The sequence below is a fragment of the Talpa occidentalis genome, unplaced genomic scaffold (assembly GCF_014898055.3).
Source record: "Talpa occidentalis isolate TD23 unplaced genomic scaffold, MPIMG_talOcc4v2.1 talOcc4.10, whole genome shotgun sequence".
NCBI classification, from domain to species: domain Eukaryota; kingdom Metazoa; phylum Chordata; class Mammalia; order Eulipotyphla; family Talpidae; genus Talpa; species Talpa occidentalis.
The window spans coordinates 87,126,597-87,147,337 of record NW_023600993.1 but is presented as its reverse complement, the minus strand read 5'-3'; the positions used below and the strand labels follow the sequence as shown (position 1 = coordinate 87,147,337).

General features: G+C 50.8%; 1 protein-coding gene across 5 annotated transcripts in view; it reads left to right on the top strand.

Annotated features, from left to right (window-relative positions):
• EFCAB8 (EF-hand calcium binding domain 8) overlaps positions 1-20,741 on the top strand; it is a 53,417-nt gene that overhangs the window by 29,578 nt on the left and 3,098 nt on the right. For 4 of the 5 annotated variants that reach the window (XM_037496920.2, XM_037496876.2, XM_037496884.2 and 1 more), the window contains 14 exons: positions 1,814-1,947; positions 5,864-5,931; positions 6,530-6,678; positions 7,999-8,136; positions 9,389-9,502; positions 10,522-10,749; positions 11,446-11,516; positions 12,585-12,789; positions 13,933-14,142; positions 14,586-14,717; positions 16,400-16,621; positions 17,154-17,309; positions 18,301-18,469; positions 20,231-20,363. In XM_037496920.2, coding sequence (XP_037352817.1) covers positions 1,814-1,947; positions 5,864-5,931; positions 6,530-6,678; positions 7,999-8,136; positions 9,389-9,502; positions 10,522-10,749; positions 11,446-11,516; positions 12,585-12,789; positions 13,933-14,142; positions 14,586-14,717; positions 16,400-16,621; positions 17,154-17,309; positions 18,301-18,469; positions 20,231-20,363 — 2,129 coding nt within the window. Of the gene's footprint in view, positions 1-1,813; positions 1,948-5,863; positions 5,932-6,529; positions 6,679-7,998; positions 8,137-9,388; positions 9,503-10,521; positions 10,750-11,445; positions 11,517-12,584; positions 12,790-13,932; positions 14,143-14,585; positions 14,718-16,399; positions 16,622-17,153; positions 17,310-17,493; positions 17,545-18,300; positions 18,470-20,230; positions 20,364-20,741 lie in introns of those variants that run through there. The other variant, XM_037496927.2, reaches the window with a different exon arrangement.

Here is a 20,741-nt window from a genome sequence, read left to right as displayed (position 1 = left end):
GGAAAGGAACTTTAATGCAATTAGGGTTCAACATAGAGAAAGGAAAGAGTATAGTTTACAAATCAAGCACCCGAAGTTACCCATGCTCTTGTGGGTAAATGCCCAGCCAAACAGGGTTGGCCCAATGCAGGGCCACTGAGGCCTGAAAGCCTGCCACAAGTCTAAGGCACCTCCTGGTGGGGACCTAGGAACAGAAATGGCCAGACAAGTCTGGAAAAGAGCAAAATCAAAATTAAGATAAACTCCGCCATTGTTAACCTGCCCATGGGTCTCTCACCCACGTCTCTTTCAACTAGTCCAAGGCCAAGAAGCAAGGTGTTTTTTTCACATGTCTCTCTGTTCCCTGTGCCTCCTCCAGGTCTCCTCCTTGCTCTCCATCCTCTCTTCCTTCCTCCTCCAGTCTCCTCTCCAGCTTTTTCTCTTCCCTGTCAGCGCCACCCCTTCCTGGGTGGGGCAGAGAACCTGGAACCTCCCCTTTTCCTGGGGACCACCCTGTTACATATTTAATGGAAGTTTCTCCCCAGTCTAGCTAGAAGCTTGTTTATTCTGTTTTCAAAGAATCAGTTTTCCATTTCTTTGATCTTTGTACTGTCTTCTTGATTTCTGTTTCATTTATTTCTGCTCTAATTTTTGTCATGTCTTTCCTTCTACTGGATTTTAGTTTTGCTTGTTCTTGCTCTAGTGCCCTAAGGTGTAAGATTAGATTATTTATTTTAGATCTTTGTTTTTTGAGGTGGACCTGCATTGCTGCATCTCAAAGTTTCTGGTAACTCATGCTTCATTTTTGTTTGGATCCAGGTTTTTAAAATTTTTCCTTTGATTCCTCATTAGCCAAGAGTCATTTAGTAGTATGTTGTTCATCTGCACATATTAGCAGTTTCTCCTGCTTACTTTCTGAGGTTGATTTCTAGTTAGATAGTACTGTTTTTTAATGTCTGTAGCAGTACCTTAAAGGGCTGTACTAACTTTAGTTTTCCCACAGGTGGTGCTGTGGTTTGTTTGATTTGATTTTAGTTTTTTGGCCTTTGCTGAGTTCTGTAAGTAATGAGGTCAGTTTTGCAGCTGCTGAGTCAGTCTGGTGGGAGAAGCTTGGTGGGTCCAGCTGTTGGTGTGTTGAGCCTGGGGGTGGGGGACTTGCCTCATGTTTGTGACAGCTGAGTTCTCGCCTCTCTGGGGCTTCGGGTCAGAGACTCAGCAGAAGCCCGCTGATCAAGTGTTAGTTGTTACTTTTGGTAGCAAAGCCAGGAATCTCCTCTGTCACTCTCATGCCCACTTTCTGTTCCACCTTTTGGATAAGACCAGGTGCCCTGCACTGAGGAGACCCAGGGCTTCACCCTGGCAGTGCTTCCACCACTGCTGTGGAGACAGCAGGCTAGTTCGTGGCTACTTTGAGAGCCATAGCCAGTGTGATCAGGCGCGGCTACCTGGCTTATGGCAGCAGCCTGGCTTACGCCAGCTGCAGCAGATATTAGCCTTGTGCACCACACATCCTGCGAGCATAAATGGTCTGGTACATGTGGGGGGCAGCGCTGGGGCCAGGAAGCACAGGCTCGTCGGGGTGGGGCTCCTGTGGATAACAGGGACTGTGGATTAGGCAGACTCGAATCCATCCTTTCTCCTGCCTTCGTGGGGGCGGGATTACAGACCCCTGGATGAGGACTACAGGGCCATGTCACTCTGCAGAGCTGTGATTACTGGAAGGATGTTGAACACGGGGACCTCTGGGCCTCTTTAGTTCCCTCTCTGTCCTGGGGACGAGCCTTGGAAGACTATCTTTGGGTCAGGTCTCCCACCACTGCTGACCTCTCCCCAGGCCTTGCATTCCAGCTGGTGTGAACAGGTCAAGTTCATTCCCCAGCTGAACATGGTGGCCTCCTGTTCAGCCATCGAGAAGTCCTCTCTGGTGCTGACAATACTGCCCTCCAGAGACTGCGTAGAAGACCTCAAGTAAGGAGCACATTTTTCCAGGCTGAGGTGGCTGGACTGGGAGAGGGTGGGTGGTGATGGTGCTTTGGGGGGGAATCTGGCTTCTTTGGGCACTCCCTGCCTGGCATGTGCCTACCTTGGGGACAGTGGCATCTCCTGTGGGTTGTGCAGTGTCCTGTGGGCTGCCAGTGAGGCTTAGTGGTTACAATAGGGGTGCTGTTTTGTTTTTTTTTTTAGTTGAGACTTGACATATAGCATTACGTTAGTTTCAGGTGTGCAACATTGTGATCCTATACATGTAACTGTTATGAAATGATCACCACAATAAGCCTAGTTAACATCCATCCCCTCCATAGTGATCAATATTGTTTTGATGATGAGAACTTTTTATAGAGTTTGGTTTGAATCATTCTGGCATTGCCACCAGCTGCAAAACTATGACAGGCCCCTTCTATCTACCAATTTATATGCAAAACTGCATAGAAGGTGGTACATAGTGCAAATAGGTGGTCAGAAAGCTGTCCTCTGAATGAAGGAGTGAATGTGACTCCCCTCTGTGCTCTCCTCTGTAAAAGGGGGGTGGGGTGACGCCCTTACTGCCCTTGCCTCTGCCTCTGGAGTTGAGCAGGTGCTGTGCAAGGTGGTTTTCCTCCTGCCTTCCTCCCTGCAGCCTTTGCATCCAGGACACTTAGCTCCTGAGCAGGCTGTGCAATGAGCAGCAGACCCAGGCAAGTGGTCTGGGGGAGCAGCAGGGCCAGAAGGAGATGGGAGGCTGGTGTCAGGGAGCAGCTGGTGAGGTACGGGGTGGAGGGGAGTGAGGACCACTTAGACCCTGTCTCTGCCTGCCACTCCTGGTTTTGGTCGTTTTCCAGAAGGAAATTCAATCCTGGGGGAGTCGGGCTAATTTAGTCTAGCTGATCTAGTCTCTGAGACTTGAGAAGGGGAAGTGGCCGTGTTAGAGGTGGGGTTGAATCCCAGCTTCATTAGAAGTCCAGTATGTTATTTTAAAAATTGGGCTGAAATACACCTTGGATAAAATTTGCCATCTTAACCATTTTTTTTTTTTAATTTTTTTAGAGGCATGTTTTATTTATTTGTTTGTTTGTTTGTTTATACATGCACTGGGTACAGTCAGAAGCACGGGAGGGTGAGAGAATTCACCAGAGCCAGAGCGGGGAGCAGAGCAGGCAGAAGGACCGAAGTACACTGCTGAGGGGAGCAGCGGGCGGCAGGAGAGATCTGCGCGCCATGTGGGACCCTCCTTTGGTGGCCAGGGAGCAGCCGGGGATCGAACCGGCACCGCAGAGGCCGTGGGTAGCTTTGCAACCCAGCGCTCAACCGCCGCGCCACCGGGGAGGCCCCATCTTAACCATTTTTAAGTGTGCAGCTCAGTGGTTCTAAGTGCATTCACACAGCTGTGCAGCCTTCACTACCATCCACCCCCTTAACTCTTTTCATCTTGTGAAACAAACTCTGTTATCTATCAAACAATAATGCTCCATTCTCCCTACCCACCCCCCCAGCCTCTGGCAACCATATTCTTTCTGTGTCTATGACCTTGACTACTCTAGAGTTTAGGGTTCCTGGACCGGAGTGAGTGTGGATGCTTCTCCACACCAACAAGTGATTCTTGGACACACCAGCAAGGTCCAGTAATTCAATTTAATTCAGCTCAATTCTGACTCTGTCTGCCCAGAGACAGCCTCAGATTCAAGAGATAAAGGACTCAGTTTCCCAAGACCATCCTTCACGTCAGATGCCAGTCATGAGTCAGGTTGCTCTCTGTGCTTCTGACCAACTGGTTATAGATTGGATGTTCTCAGGACCCAGGTCAGGTTTGATTCCTTTGCTAAAGTAGCTCACAGAAATCAGGAAGCACCGTTGCTCACTGGATCACTGGCCTATTATAAAGGATATATAATTCAGAAACAGCTATGGAAAAGGTGCATAAGACAAAGTCTGGGGAAAAGGCATACCATTCTCCTCAACTCTCCATATGTTTACCAACCCAGAAGCTCTCTGAACCCCTCCTTTTTGAGTTTTTATGGAGGCTTCATTACAGACTTAGTGGATTAACTCTTTGGCCATTGGAAATTGAAGTTACCTCTAGCCCTACTCCGCTTCCTGAAGGCCCCAGCATCCATTCCATGTTGTTCTCCCTGGCAGCCCCGTCTTCAGGGGTTTTCCAAAAGTCACCTTCACTAACACAGCAAGAGACTCTCTTCACTAACACAAGAGACCCTCTTAATACTGCATACCAAGGAAATTCCTAAATTTTGGGAGCTGTGAGCTCGGAACTGTGCATGAAAACTAAATGTATATGAGAAGTACATTTTGGTTATCTGGATGACCAAATACATTTTTAAAAAAAGATTTATTTATTTATACAAGCACTGGGTACAGTGCGGGAGGGTGAGAGAATTCACCAGAGCCAGAGCGGGGAGCAGAGCAGGCAGAAGGACCGAAGGACACTGCTGAGGGGAGCAGTGAGCGGCAGGAGAGGTCTGCGGGCCATGTGGGACCCTCGCTGGTGGCCGGGGATCGAACCGGAGCTGCAGAGGTTGTGGGCAGCTTCGCAACCCAGCGCTCAACCGCTGCACCACCGGGGAGGCCCGGCCAAATACATTCTTAAAAAAAATTATTTTTGTTTATTTATGCATGCAAGAACAGGGGTACAGGCCAGAGGTGCGGGGTGGGGGGTGGTGGTGAGAGGATTCACCACAGAGTGGGGAGCAGAATCTGCAGATTGACTGAAGTACACTGCTGAGGGGAGCGGGCGAGACAGGAGAGGTCGGCTGTGCTATGTGGGTTGCTCCCTGGCCAGCCGGGGATTGAACTGGTGCTGCAGTGGCTGCGGATAGCTTCATAGGTTGCGTCTTAACCACTTGCACCACCAGGGAGGCCCTTGAGATATATTTTGACCTATATATTTCCAACCTATATATATATAGGTTGGAGAATATATTTATACACTGGTGCACCGGCCCCCTCCACTCTCGCACCTCTTCCTTCCTGTCTGACTGTAGTACACATACTGGTCGGCAGGTGGCACCATTGACCGCTTGCTTGGCACTATTTTCTGGTGCTGACCTCTGCAGGTGGGATCTGGAATTGCAACCCAACTCTGCCTTGGCCTCCAAGACACCGTGGGCCTGAGGGTCTGCATCTGACAACCAGCCTGAGTTTAGTTCTTCAGGTGGTTGGAGCCAGCAATGAATCGGCGGCTGGCCGGAGGACCCAGGAGCGGAGGTGGGGTGGAGGGGAACTGCGCTTCTTGCTTCCCCTCTTCTTTCACTTCAACACCTAGTTGAAGCCATGGGCATCTCCCGCCTGAACTGCTTGCCATGACCCTGTGAGCCCCTCAGACCTTCCATTCCCTTCTCTGGCCAGCAGCCATTGCTTTCAGTTATCACCTACAAAAATCACCGGCAGGACTTGCCGTCATTTGTAAATACACATCTCCCTGTCTGTTCCTTTGTTGTGCCTGCTGCGTTCCTCTGGAACAGAAGCTCTGTGAGGACAGGGCTATCTCATCTATGCCTCTGTAATCCTGGAAGACTTTGGAGCCAGTAAATATTTCTTGGATGAATGAGTCAGCCTGAAATAATTTCAAGTAATGGTTTTTATAATCATTCTTCCAGATTTTTCTGTATAAACTGTCCTTTCAAAACTCAGCTCAGGGCCTCCCTGGTGGCACAGGGGTTAAAGTCTCAGTGCTGTGAAGCTATCACCAGCCACAGTGGTATGAGTTTGATCCCAGGCCAGGGAGCTACCTACATGGCGCAGCAGACCTCTCCTGTCTCACCCGCTGCTCCCCTCAGCAGTGTATTTCAGTGGATCCACCGGCAGGTCTGCCTCTTGCTCCTCCCAGTAGGCTTCAGAGGCACCCCTGAAGTCAGTGCTCCCTGCCCACAGCTTCACCCATTTGCTGTTGTAGGTTTTCAGTGATCAATTTAAGAAAAGGGATTCTTTGCTTTGATTACTGCGCAGACAAGAACTTCCTGGGTAAGTTATCTTCAAGTCATGCAGAAGCTACTGGTCTGTCAGAACTGGGGTAAAGGCTCCCGGGGGCATGGGGGTCATCAGAGGCGAGAAGGCCCTGCTGTGTCTGACCACCCTGTTCATAGGCACAGGGGCGGCTTGATGACACGGCGCCACCTAGACTGTTGGTGTGGGTGGGCAGGAGGGGCAGAGGGATGGATTGTAGTGACGCCCCCTCCTCTGCCAAACCTAGCTGGGGTCTGAGGTCCTTGGAGGTCAGGGTGTAGCCCCGGGGGGCTGATAAAACCACGTTTTGGGGCCTCCCCGGTGGCGCAGTGGTTGAGCGCTGGGCTGCCAAGCTGCCCGCAGCCTCTGCAGTGCCGGTTTGATTCCCGGCTACCGGGCGAGGGTCCCACATGGCGCGCAGACCTCTCCTGCCACCCCCTGCACCCCTCAGCAGTGTCCTCCATCTGTCCGCCTGCTCTGCTCCCCGCTCTGGCTCTGGTGAATTCTCTCACCCTCCCGCGCTTCTGACTGTACCCAGTGCTTGTATAAATAAATAAATAAAATCTTTAAAAAAAAAAAACAAAAAAAACAAAAAAAAACCACGTTTTGACTGCAGTGACTGGTGGCTATGACCCCCTCATCCGTCTCTGGAGTCCCTTCTCGAAAAAGCCGGTGTGGATGTTGAAGGGGCATCAGACGTCAGTGATGCACATTCTCATAAGCAGCGACAAGAACAGCGTGCTCTTCAGCATCTCTAAGGACAAGGTGCTGCCCTTGGGAAGCTTGGCCCTCAAGCCCCCCAGCTCTTCCTGTTCCAGGAAAGACGACGGCCTCAGGGCTGGTGATCGAGCTGGGCCAGCCAGGAGGCTGACGGTAGTGGGAGTCTGAGACCCAGGAGAAGGGTGTGGGCTCTTTACCTGTGGTCCCACACCTGACAGGGAGGTGTGCCAGGTGGGAGCACTGTGAGGGCGCCTGGGGGTCTGACGGCCCGGTGTGAGCAGTCCACAGAGCCAGGTTCCCATGTTGCCCAGTCTGGCTTTGTACTTCATGGTCCTGGGCACAGCCCTTCTCTTTCCCGAGCCTCAGTCTCCTCATCCATAGAAATGGCTGTTGGTAGTTTAAAGGAGAACTGGCAATAAAAGAGCATTGCCATGTCTGGCACTTAGTAGGGGAGCCATTCTCCTCCCTTCAGACTGAACTCACTTCTTGATTTTCTAGTGAGATATTCTTGGTCGTCTGGGTTGTCAGGGCCTGACTGGACCTTCCTTAAAGGCCCAGGATTCCCACTGCTCAAAGTCCCTGTCACTTAGCTTCTCTACAGCCTTTGCCTCAGGTTCCACCCCAGCTCAGGTGTTCTGACCAGTGTGGAGGTGCAGGCCAACGGCTCCAGATGCCCTCCCTCAGGGAACAAGGCAGTGTCTTCTGGGACTCAGTAGATCAAGAGCTGTCGGGGCCCGTGGGTCACCCAGGCCACCCTCCACAACACACCCTCACACTTAGGTTGTGTAGAGTTCTCCTAGCAGCCCTGGGAGCTGGGCATCAGTACCTTTGCCAAAGGATGCCAAGCTGGAGCAGGGGGACAGGTTTGCTGGAGCCCTCACGGTCAGCACTGGGCACAGCCAGAAGGTGGACCGGTGTCCGGTCCACTCCAGTCCATGCCTCTGGGCAAAGAGGGTCCTGGGAGACTTCCTCCCACAGGGGGTCCCTAGGAACAGCTCCCCCCGGGATGAACATGAGGGGGCCACTCGGGACAGGTGGGTCTTCTCAGCAACTGTGTTGGTCCACTCTGTGTTGTGCGTGGCTTTGCTTGGGGGGAATTGGAGCAGGAGCTGGTGAGGGTCTGGGGTTCGTATTCAGCTGTTGAGCATCAGCTGCCTATGCAGGATAGCGGCCTGGGGGAAGCTTGGGGTGCGGCGTGCCTCGGTTCCTTCCTCTGAGCAGAGCAGCATCTCTGCCAAGGGGTTGTGATACGTGGTCTCAGGGCAATGGGCTTGCTCGGTGCGCCCCAGGAGCATTCAGGCCTCAGGTGCAGCCTGACCCCACAGACCCCTCTCAGCCTCCTGTATTCTGTTTCCTGTCCCCCAGAACATCCGAGTGTGGGACCTGCAGGAGTACACGTGCCTGCAGTCCCTCAGCGGGAAGTTCTTTGCCCTGGGAAGCTTCCCTATCACCAGCACCTACTTCCACAGGGCTGACCAAACCCTCATCTGCAGCACCTTCTCGGTGAGTCTGGCCAGGGGGAGGCAGGGTCTCCAGTCCCATGGGACACCCAAGGGTGGTCACATCCTGTCCCTCCCAAGACTGCTCTTCCATGAAGACAGAGCTGCTGGATTCTGTAACCCGGCCTGAGAGGCTTCTGCCTCTTGGGATTTCCTGGTAGGCTTTCTAGGCCCTGGCTTGGCACCTTCTGTGCCTTCGCTCTCTCCGTTCTTTTCTCCACCCTTATACCCTTCAGACTCTCCTCTTGGGCCTACCAGGATGCCTGGGCTGGGGCAGGAGTGCCCCTCCAGGAGGGCCCACTCCCAGCAGCCCCTCTGAAGGAGAGAAGGTGGAGAGACTGACGTAAAGACTTGCATGAGTTCTGACTTGGCTGGTGCCCGGGTATGGTCTGTCTGGGCCATGGAGGACAGGACTGACTGGGAGAAGCACAGGCAGCTGGCTGACCAGGCTGGCAATGGGACCCATGACAAGATGGGAGCTGCAAGGATCACTGGCAGCTGGCCGATGGGGTGATTCTATTTAGAAAGGGAGGCGAGGTTGCCTTTGTGGCTGGAGGAAGGGGGAGCGCTGCTGAGATCCTGCGTGTTCAGTTGAGCAGGCCACCCGGCCAAGCCACGTATATGCTCCCTTTGTTCTCCCCCAGACGGCAGTTTCGTGAGGAGAGAGGTCCTGGGTTCCTTCTTCTCTGCTGAGTGTCCGGCTGGCTGCCAGCACTTGTTGAACAGAATGGACTTTTGAAGTTCATGTTAGATTGTCAAGCAATATCACCCCCTGCTCTTTGTCAGGAGCAGAGAATTAGACAGTGCTCTCTCCCTTAAGAAACCTACAGGGTAGAAGGAGAGCAGCTAACTCCAGTAGAAAATGCTATGTGTTGTGATAGAGATATATGTGAGATGCTTCAGGGATACAGAGGCAGGGTCGTCAGTCCAGCCCAGGGCAGGGGGTAGTCAGGGAATGCTTCTTGAAGGAGGAGGCATTGAATTGAGGCTTCAGAGTTCTCAGAAGTTATACGAGGGACCTTGGATTTAGACCTTGGAGGTTGAGCAACACTAGGCCTTAGGCCCCTGATCTCAGGGTGTGGGGTCTCTGGACTTAGGCGTAGGGGTGAGAAGTGCCAACAGCAGGCATAATGAAGAACTGAGGGGCCTTGCTGGGCTCAGGCCTACAGGATGTCTCAATTTATTGCCAGTTTCCCCCTGGGGCCAGTCATGCAGAGGCCTTCTGACTGTCCAGCTATTTGTCTCCTCAACTGCAGATTGGAATCCTAACGGGGTACTTGGATCACCAGAGGCCCATGAAGGTGGGGGAGAAGGCCAAGGTGGTCGGCAGGTACCTGTGCACCTTCCTCTACAGCAAGATCTTTAAGCAGGTGAGTGTGTTGGAATTTGACTCCAAGCCACAGGTGTGCTGGACGACAGGGCCAGGACTTACACCTCCCCACGGCCTGGTCCATGTCCAGTGGGTGATCCATGGGAAGGACCCATAGCTTCAGTGGTGGTGAGGGAGCATGGCCTGGGGTGAGAAGCAGCCCTGCAGAGGGCTTGGCCACAGGTGAGGTGAAAACGCCACCACTTGGGCTGCAGGTCACCTGGCTCCCCCGACCTGCCAGCCCCTGACCCACTCCGGCCCAGGAGCCTTTCACATGGAGTGTGAGATGAAACATGGGGTGTGGGCTGTTCTCTGTGAGCCCCAGGCTGGGTGCTGTTCCTGGGCACTACTTTGCAGGGAGGCCTTGGTTTGACTGTTCACTGTGGGAGGGAGGCAGCTTGCTGTCCTGAGCAGCGATCTTGGGGGCAAATGGTCTCTGAGGTGTGGGGACACCTCCTTGGGGCCCCTCCTTTGCACTTGTGGTACAGTGGGTGGCCTCTGTGGGTTGCCTTCTAGCCCTGGCTCCTGGCACCATGTCCCGATACCTCAGGCTTTTTGGAGGGCTGGTCTGGAATGCCTCACTCATTGCTGTTACATTTTAATGGTTGTGATGGCAGCAAAATGTGGCACCGGTGGGGTGTCCGTGCTTCACCCTCAACATTTCCCTACTTAGGGGCCAGCTAGTGTGTGTCCTGTTTCTATCCCCCCATGATTAATGATGCTTCAATTAAAGTCTTTTTTTGAATTAGAGAATTTTTTTCTCTGGATACATTCTAATAAATGCTGTTTCTGAATTAAAGGGAATTTCCCCAAACTTCTTTTAGAAGTTTCCTTCTAAAAGAGCTGCGGCCATTTGCTGCAGAGCAGAGGAAGGCCTGTTTGCCAGAGGGGCTTACCCGGCAGCGGCCGCCCCCCAGGCCTGTCTGCTCAGCGCATGGAGTGGGAGCTGGGCTGGCCCCGGCCGTGCCCAGAAGTGGGGGTGCGCTCCTCCCCAGGACCCCAGCACCCCTTTCCTCACAGGTGGTGATTGGCTGCCTGAATGGCCTGGTGACAGTGTGGGAGCTCGTGACAGGCCAGAGGATGATGGAGTTCTCTGTGACGAGTGACCAGTCCATGGAGCTGACCGCCATGACCCTGGATGAGTCGGAGCGATGTCTGCTCACTGGCTTCCGCGACGGCGCCCTCAAGATGTGGAACTACAGCCTTGGCGAGTGCCTGCTGACCTTCCCCAACCCGGAGGGGCTGGAGGTGCGTCTGGCCCATCAGCTGGGGCTGGGGGGGGTTGCCTGGAGGAGGAAAGCAGTTTTCTCCCCTCCCTGAAAGTCTGTGTCAGACCCCCTGGCTTCAGGCTGCCTGAGCCTGGGTGTCCTGCCAGGAAGGGGAGACAGTGACAGCGCCTGTCCCCGGCGACTGTCCACAGCGTAGCTACCTCGCTCCTTTAGTTCCCTCCTACTTCTTAGCCTGCACATGAGAGCTTTGCGTTGCATTTCTAGCAGTGGGGGCAGCTATTTGGGGAGTGTCAGGGCAGGTTATAGGGACAGTCTCTGGGTAGGGCACAGCACACAGTCAGCAGCTGCACTTCGGCGCCAGGCCTGCTACTAACCCCTGTGCACGGCCCTTTTAACCAGCTCGGGGGAGCACCGGGCCCAGAAGCCGGGGTGGGAGTACTGGTCCAGATCCCATCACACCGTTAATTTGACCTCAGCCGAGTCACTTACTTGTTTGTCTTCCAGTTATCTTCTTGTAAAACAGACTCAGCTGCTTACCCTGATTTTCCTCTTCCGAGCCCATCGGATGAGGTAGTGGGCACGAGAGCACTCCAGGCGCCGCTCATGGTGGTACAGAGTCCTGGCTTCTGGCTTGGCAGGAGCAGCAAGACTCTCGGGGCCTGGGGCCGTATTCTCTGCGCTGCCTTAGAGTTCTGTTCCCTCTCACTTTCAACAGATTAGCGCGATTATCCATATGAACAAAGTGTTCTACGTGACCGGGTGGAGTAAGAGAATCACTTGTTTCATGTGAGTGGCGGGATGCCCTGGGTGGGTGAGGCAGCCACCTCTCCTCCCCAATCTTCAGATGGGTCCCTCCATTCTTAGCTTTGCTGCTGGCTGCAGCACCAAGCAGGAAATAGTAATGGTCAGTGTCCATCAGCATCTGTCCATCCATCCATTCATCACCCCTGCTGCCAGTATGCTCCATGCTCTGTGTGAGGCACTGGAGATGGGTAGCAAGACTGACTGTGCGTCTCTGTCTTCCCTGAGCTTCTAGGAAGGGGCAGACACCAACCAAATAACTTATTTGATCACAGTAAATTCTCTTGAGCACAATGGAAAAAAAAAAGTGCAATTTCTATGGGGGAGAATCTGAGATCTGATTTAGTCTCAGCAGTGGTCAGGAAAGACTCATCTGAGAATGTCATGGGTGTGTAGGATCTGAAGGGTGAGGATGGGTCTCAGTGCAGCAGCAAAGGGACTGGGCTAGGAAGAACATTCCAGACAGAGGCAACAACACAGGGAAGGCACCTTCCTTATCAGAGAAACTTTCTAAGTCCATGTTCTTTCATTTTTAATTTTTTTTTAAAGATTTATTTATTTATACAAGCACTAGGTATAGTCAGAGATGCGGGGGGGGGGGTGGTGAAAGAATTCACCAGAGTCAGAGAACAGACGGACTGACGAAGTGCATGCTCAGGGGAGCAGCAGGCAGCAGGAGAGGTCTGCGTGCCATGTGGGGCCCTCGCCCGGCGGCCGGGGATTGAACCGGCGCTGCAGAGGCTGCGGGCAGCTTTGCAACCCAGCGCTCAACCGCTGCGCCACTGGGGAGGCCCCCATTTTCAATTTAAACCCTAATCCTTACTCAGGTGTCTGAATCGGGTAAATTTGTGAGTGTATCTAAAGCCCATAAAACAGGGCCTTTAAAGTAGGCACATAGCAGGTGCTTAATCAATGAAGTCAGTGGAGCAGGGCCTCAAATTGCCCTGACATGGGAGGGTGTCCATTTCTGAATTGGCTCCCAGAATCCTAACAGCTGTGATGTTCCCCCAGTAGAACATTAAAGATGACCTCTTGGCCTTCCCATGCGCGCAGGTTCCACAAGACCAAGCCAGTGCTCCTGTGCCAACACTCGCAGACCTACCACATGGAGGACATCCTGAGCATGGCCAAGTTCCAGAACCAGTTTATCGGGACCTCCTCCTACAATGGGGACATCCTCTTCTGGAACGCCAACATGCTCAGGCCCATCCTCAATTACAATGCCTCTGAGAGCCCCTTGCCCTTGCTGCTGAAGAAGGTATGGCCAAGGGAACACGCTCTCTTCCCTCTCTCAGCTGTGGGGTGGAATCATGAGGGCGAGTGGGGGGAGAAGGGAGTGTAGGAGGGAGGGAGCACCTCAAGAAGTAGGGGGATGGTGGTGACTTGTTCTGGAGGAGGCTGGGAGCTCGATAGGTATGTGGTAGTTTCTATAATTATCCTCAGTTGACAGTTAAGGAAACTGAGGCACAGAGAGGATAAACATCTTTCTTAAGGTCACACAGCTAGATAGATAGACCCAAATGCAGGTAGTCTGACTCTGAAGCCTGGAGGTGCTAGAAGATCACCTTCTCCTTGAAGGTGGCCTCACCTCTTGTCCATCACTGTTACATACTACCATTCCGGGCCCACTGACAGGAACTTAGGAAACCCATGCAGTTTCTGAATTACTCTCTTTGCAGATCAAAGCTGAAGGGCCCTTGAGCGTCACCTCATCAGTAGTTTTTCTTTCTTTCTTTTTTTTTTAAATTTTTTTTTAAAGATTTATTTATTTATTTATACAAGCACTGGGTACAGTCAGAAGCGCGGGAGGGTGAGAGAATTCACCAGAGCCAGAGCGGGGAGCAGAGCAGGCAGAAGGACCGAAGTACACTGCTGAGGGGAGCAGCGGGTGGCAGGAGAGGTCTGCGCACCATGCGGGACCCTCCTCTGGTGGCCGGGGAGCAGCCGGGGATCGAACCGGTGCTGCAGAGGCCACGGGCAGCTTTGCAATCCAGCGCTCAACCACTGTGCCACCGGGGAGGCCCCTCATCAGTAATTTTTCAAACTTTGTTGTGGAGAGATGCTTGGAGGCTATTGCAGGGGTTTCCCCGAGATCAGCTCAACTTTCAAAAATCTATTTTACACTTTTGACCTTTCATTAAGATCAAAGCAACCTTGGCAGTATTTGCAAACCATTGTCCATTTTACAGCTGGGGAGACTAAGGTCCTCTTGGGAGCCATCTCCTGTCTGGGTACTCAGGGTATTGGTGATTGGCCCAACAGTGGGATTTGAAGCTCTGGTTTGATGCCTTTAAGGGTGCTCAGTTTCTAGGAAGCTAGCCCTGGGGCCCCCAGAGGGCTTCTAGGGGGGCTGCATTTCCCTCTGGGGCATTGTAGTACCCCAGGGGTTGCTTTCTCCCAGGTTCAGATGCAAGAAGGGGAGAACAACCTGCTGGCGAGACAAAAGTCTAGAAGACCCTGTGGAGATAAGTGGGCACAAAAACCAAAGACAAAGCCCCTGAGCCTTTTAGCCAGGGCGAGAGGCAATGCCAGGCTGCGGAGGAACATGATGTCGGCCCCACCAGTGATGAGACACCCCAGAAACGAGCCAGGCGTGCATGTGCACCCAAAGGTGGGAGTGCAAGTCGAATCTGGGGGCCACCCTCCCGCTTCTGCCACCTGGGTTCCTCTGTGGTGTGTTTGTTTCCTAATCTAGAGGTGCTTTTCCCAGACTGTCTACAGGTTCACAGCACATTTGTCTTGAGTGCGCTGGGCTGAGCAGGGTTCTCCCTGATCAGCCCATCCTATCCAACCTGCTCTTCTCCTTCAATCCTGGGCCTGGGCCCCTCCCCAGAGCACAGCTAATTCCAGACCCCTGTGTCTGCAAGTTTGGGGGCAGCACCTGGAGGGAACACAAAGCAAAGCACCTATAACTGGAAGTAGATCCTGGCTTCTTCTCGGTCCTCCAGCTCATCTCGCTCTGTAGCTTTTTTCAGTAGCTCCCTCTGCTCTCTGTCTCCCCATAGGGTAGGGAGAGCTCTCATGATGACCTGAGAGGCCTATTTTGCTTTCCAGAAATTTCCCAGCACTGGCAGCCCCAAGTTGTCAGTAACACCCCAGGATCTCAAGTCAATTCTCAAAGAATCTGAAAGAGGAAGAGGCGATTTCCAGAAGAAGTTGCAGCAGCCCAATGCCTCGGTGGAGAAGGTCTGTTGTGCTCTAGCAGGGTCTGCGTGGGCGTTGGGTGGACTCTAAGGTGGGGCTGCTCAATGCAGTGCTTACGAGTCCAAGCTAAGGGAGCATCATGCCCAAAGGCCCTCTTATTTGGAACATTCAAGAAAGAGCACTTTTCTCTTTCTCATTAGAAATTAATACATACCTGGGCCTCCCCTGGTGGCTCAGCTGTTGAGCACTGGGCTGCGAAGCTGCCCACAGCCTCTGCAGCGCCGGTTCGATCCCCGGCCGCTGGCGAGGGTCCCACATGGCGCGCAGACCTCTCCTGCCGCGCCTGCTGTTCCCTTCAGCAGTGTGTTTCGTCAGTCTGCCTGTTCTGTTCCCCACTCTGGCTCTGGTGGGTTCTCTTGCCTTCCCACTCTTCTAACTGTGCCCAGTGCTTATATAAATAAATAAATAAATAAATCTTAAAAGTAAATTAATAAATAAATAGCTCTTCTAAAAAAAAAAAGAAATTAATACATACCCTTCATTAAAACAAAAAACTTAGAGCCTTACGGGAGCATATTATCCATATACTATTCTGCAGCTTGCTCTTCTCCACCCAGTGCCTTGTTCATCCTCTCCATGTCGCTGTGTGGAGCCACAGCCTGCCTCTGCATCTGCGTGATGTTCTGGGGTACCTTGGGTGGGGTACCGCTTCTGTGCAGCCAGCTTGCTGTTGTCAGTGGACACTTAGGTTTCTAAGTTTTTCCTTTATAGATTTGTTGCCATGGCTACCCTTGTACATAAACATTGGATCTCTTGTCTATTTCCCAGCTAAAACCCTAGCATGAGGAGTGTACTCTTAGAAAGTTTAGATATGTGTCATATTTCAGTCTATAGGAAGTGGCTGCTCAGACTTATTGAAGCCTTAATACCTGTGAGGCAGTGAGCCTCAGATTTTACATGAATTGCTTTGACTTCATACCTCAAACAGTCCTACAGACTATTGCTATTCTCATTTCATGGATAAGCTGAGGCTCAAAGAGGTGAAGTGACTTGGCCAAGATTCTCGCTGCTAGAAAATGACCATATGAGGACCTGATTCCAGATCCATTTGTTTTCAGAAGTTTCTTAATTCTTTGTACTGCCGCTGCTGGGAATTCCTTGGAATTTTTAATCTTTGGCTTAGAGGGTCTTAGTGTAATGTGGATTTACAACATGAATTTGACTGAGTTTTTGACTAGGAGTTGCATGTAAAGGAATGAATGTCTACTGGTGAGATTGCCAGCTCTGTGACTGGAAGAGATGTCCTCTCTCTCTCTGTCTCTCTCTGTGTGATTGGCTGGCCAATATTGTCTTTCCCTGTAGATGTGCATGAAAAGGAATGAGTTTGCTCTCCAGATCCCTTTGAGTTAAGGTCCTGGAAAATCTTGTTTGAATCTTAGGATAAATCAATTTTGCATGTCTTCATTCAAAAAACATTACTTAATCATGTGCTGTGTGTCAGGCGCCACTGTAGTTGCTGCAGGTAAAACTGAGCAAAGAAGGACAGGAGCTCACAGCCCAGTGAAATATTCCCTTGCTGGCTAGGTAGGAAGGGTGGTATCCCATCCCCATTCTCAGTGGGCATTTAGGAAAATGAGGGACTAGGCGGGGGTGGTGACATTCCCAGGTCCCTCAGTAAAGTCTGACAAAGGCCAGGTGCCTGTGGGCTCTCCTCTCTTGCACAGATAATCTTCCTGCAGACCAGACCTCGCCTGCCACAAACGGCCGCCCTGCTGAGCAGCTGTATCGATGGCTACATCTATGCATGGTCTCTGCATGGGGCTGGAGGCATGCTGGGGAAGTTCCCTGTGGACCTCAGAAACGATAGGGACATCGTGGTGGGTGCCATGGCCACTGATGAAAATGACTGGATCCTTATCACAGGGGATTGTAAAGGAATCATCAAGGTGAGGAAGAACTGGAGGTAGGATTGAGGGGCTGGCATTAGCCAAGCCCTGACTACATTTTTTCCACCTGGCCCTAGCTTAGTGCCTACCTCTGCTGGCTACAAGTTTCATTTGCAAAAGTGTGGTGAGTAGGGTGAGTTACCGCAGACAGCTTCTCTTGCTTTGGTGTGTGCCCAGTGAAAGGAGGGCTTGGTTCAAAAGACTCCTCAGAGAAGCTTTCTCCTGTGGTACTTCGTTCTCTCCCTAAACTCCCTCATCCCTGGCCTTGCATCTAAGCTGATCAGCTGTCTCAGAAACTGGTCGGAGTGAGACATGAAGCAAGAATGTCTTGTCTTAGGGCCTGTCTCACCCTCTCTGCATACTAATTATCAGGTCTGGCCTAGAAGATCCATTGGGCCCCATGTGTCTGGTTTCACAGAAATGTAAGAGCTGTTCCCCCACAGTCAAGAGAAATGGTGTGGGAAGGGCCCACAGATTCAATTGGTGTTGGGGTCAACGGATGTCTGGCCACTAACCCACACTTTGTGCCTAGATCTGGGACATCAAAGATTACTGCGTGTTCACTGAAAAGCTGTCATCCCAACCCACAGAGGAAAAGACTTTGTTTGAAGTAAACAAGTTCCGGTTTTTAATTCCTGAACAGGCCCAGATCAACCTTCCATACTACATCCCCTTGGAGGAGAAGGAGGTAGGAAAATTACTGGGAAAAATGATATTGAACCCTGCTAATGAGCTGAGACCGTGATTTTCTTGCTGAGATTCTAAGTCTTTCATGTTTCCTGTTCAAGGGAAGATTTTTGTTAACCAGAGATTACTATGAACCAGTAAAACACAAGCAGACACCCAACAAAATGTACCCCCTTCTCTTCCAGGGGTTTTGATCTTTGCATGAGGACCCTGAAGTTGTGAATTATTTTTTAAAATAATAAAAATATGTATTTTTCTGAGTAGGTACTATATTTACATTATTCAAAAATCACCTGATATTTCCTCAATGACTGATGAAGTTGAAAACCTTTTCATTAGTTATCACAAAAATGCAAGTTATAGCTACAATGCAATACCACTTTATACCCAACAGAATGACTAAAGATAAAAGACAGGTAATACCAAATGTTGACAAGAATACAGAGCAACTGAAATTTCCATAGCTGTTAGGGATATAAATTAGTGTATTCACATTTGGGAGCTGTTGTTGGGCAGTAGTTATAAAACTGAATACAGGACTACTCCATGACCTAGCAATTCCACTCCTAGGTTTACACCAAGAGAAATCCATGCGCTAAAAAATGTCAATAAGAATATTGATAGAACTACTATTTGGAATAACTCTGCATTTGAAAAAATCCAAATCCTCATCTGTTTAGACTGGAAAAATAAATTGTGGTATATACACTGTCACTCGAAATGAATAATTTATAACAATTCACTACAAGTGAGTTAAGTAAAAAAAAGCCAGATACAGGAAAATATATTGTATGTTTTTATAGTTCTATTTATATAACGTACAAAGGTTGACAAAATAGACCATCAGAAGTGATTATCTTTGTAGAGGGAGTAGAGTGGAGCATGAGAGGGACTTCTGGGGGTACTAACAATGCTTTATTTCCTTGTCTGGGTCTGATCATACCATCACCTGTATCTTGGTGTAAGTAGTTCTCCTATTCTGTCCCCTGTAGGTTGTGGATGGGCAAACCATTTCCCTGGTTCCCCCCAAGCTTCTGGCTACCTGGAAGGGCCATTTGGATAGTGTGGCCGAAATCCTGTATGTGGACAGCTTCCAGGTGGTTATCAGTGCCGGCCAGGACTGGGATGTCAAGGCTTGGAAACTCTCCGGTGAAGCCATTGGTATGGGTCCTGCTGAAGTTCAGCCATGCCCCCTGGCTCTCCCTGGCCCTGGCCCAGTTAGAATGGAAGCTGGCATAAACCTTATATCTTGTGAGGTGGGAGTTGCAGGCCACAGCAGCTGTTTTACTCAAAAAGTATTATAAGATGTGAGTCTTCCCAACTGTCCATCTGGCAGTCTGTCCATTCAACCACCAATTGTCCACCCACCCAACTTTATTTGCCTTTTTATATTTTTGCAAATTACTTATTATAACTATAATATATAGGTACACTGATAAGGTACACTCCTTTCTATTTAATCATTGCATTATGACAGAAAGAAAAGCACACAAACGGAAAGGTTTCAGCTTGGGGAATTTTCAGCAAGTAAGCATATACCCTTACAGCCACTGTCACATCAAGTAACAGGACATAACCTGGGTGTTCTCCTTCTCCCCCACAACCATCTCTACCTACTGTCTCCCAAAGCAACCGCCCTGGAGGCAGAGAGAGTTTGTCTGGTTGTGAACTTGGTTCAGATGGAATCATGTAGTAGTGAGAATAGAGCAGTGCCTCTCTTCTTTGTCTTCAAACACCATCCTGCTGTGCAATTCAACCATTTGTTGTATCCTTCACCCCCATCGTTGAACAGTAACCTGTTGTTGACATATTATAGTAATCTCTGCCACTGTTGGTGGGCGCTCGGTTGTTTCTGGCTATTAAAAATAATGCTGCTGTGAACATTCTTACACAGCTGTTTCTGGACAGATGTATGCATGGGATGTATGCATGACCTCTGCCGGATGTATATCTAGGCATGGAATTACTAACTCATGGGGCATATATATTTGGTCTCAGTAGACACCCGTTTGTACCCTTTCACCGGCCATGCAAAACAGCTCGTACTGTCTCCTAACAACTGTCTTCAGTTGTTTCAAAGGTGGGTTCTGCTGTGTGTGTTGTTGGCTTCTTCCTCCAGGTCTCTGTCTCCAGTGCTCTCACTCTGTCTTTCAGGCCCAAACCTCAGATGCTCAAACTGCCTTCCCTTTCCCCTGCCACCCGCCCCCACCCCATGCTTAGCTAACATCCTGTGCACTGGGGCTCCTCACACTTGATCTATCACGCCAGCCAGAATGACTGTCACGAGCTCTGCTGCTTGCCCTGCTTTCCAGTAGCTTCCTTCCACCTAAGCTCATTCAGCCTGTGCCCAGACTCAGATGAAAGTTACTCCTCATTTCAGTTTTTCTTGGAAGAACTTTTCCCTTCTGTTCATCTAGTCCTCTTTGCTTCTACATTTCTCCACTGATTTTTAAAAATATGATGTGACAGCATACCTGTGCTATTTTATAAATTCTGCAGCAGGAGATTGCCTAGGACTCACTATATCCTGCGCAGAAGCAGGCCCGTGTTTCTCTATTCTCACTGCTGGCTTTCTACTCCAGCCTGTTCCTTCCCAGCCCCATCCCTAAACTCACCTCTGATGGACACTGGGTCATTTTTGCCATTGCCACTTTATACACGAGCTTCCTGAGGCCCCACCCAGGGCCTCTCAGTCACTGCTAGTTGCTCTCTCCAGCTCATCCTGTGTGCATGGAAGGATGCTTTGGGCCTGAGCTTCAAGGCTAGTGTCTGACTCCTCCAGATATTTGTTGGGTGCCAGCATAGTGCCTAGCATATGGTGGGCATCACGAAGTGTGGGAGAGGGGTCAAGGGTAAGGGAGAGGGCGAGGGAAGGGAACTACACCAGACCTTATTACTGAATTGGGTCTGATTAAATCACAGGGACATTTGGCCTGAGTATTTGGAAAAGGCTGAAGGTTGTTGAGATAATTGGGGATGATGAACTAAGAATGAATGTCCAGGGGCAGACTGACCTCACAGATACCATCCAGAAGGACTTCCTTCCAGAGTTTCCGTGAGTTACCACAGCCCACTTGGTCTCCTCTGGCCTGGAGCGGGATGTGATGCTGAGAGCCTCCCCAGGTCCTTGGTGGCCTCACCTGGGATGAATGGTGCTGGGCACATTCGGGGAGAGCCGTCAGAAGGACCTGTAGGTGGCTTTACCCTACGGCGGCAGCTGTGATCTTGGAGTCAGAGGCTGTGTTCTCTGAGTCAGCTCAGCTGAAAGACTGAGCAGTACAAACCATCAAGAGGTAAAACAACAATAACACAACAACCAAAGCACTTAAATGGGACCCTGCCCCAGAGCTAGGTTCAGATTTGCCAGGACTGACTTCCCTGCAGAACTGTTCTATGTGGGCAAGGCCCTGGCAGGAGAGTGCCCAGGGTTCCT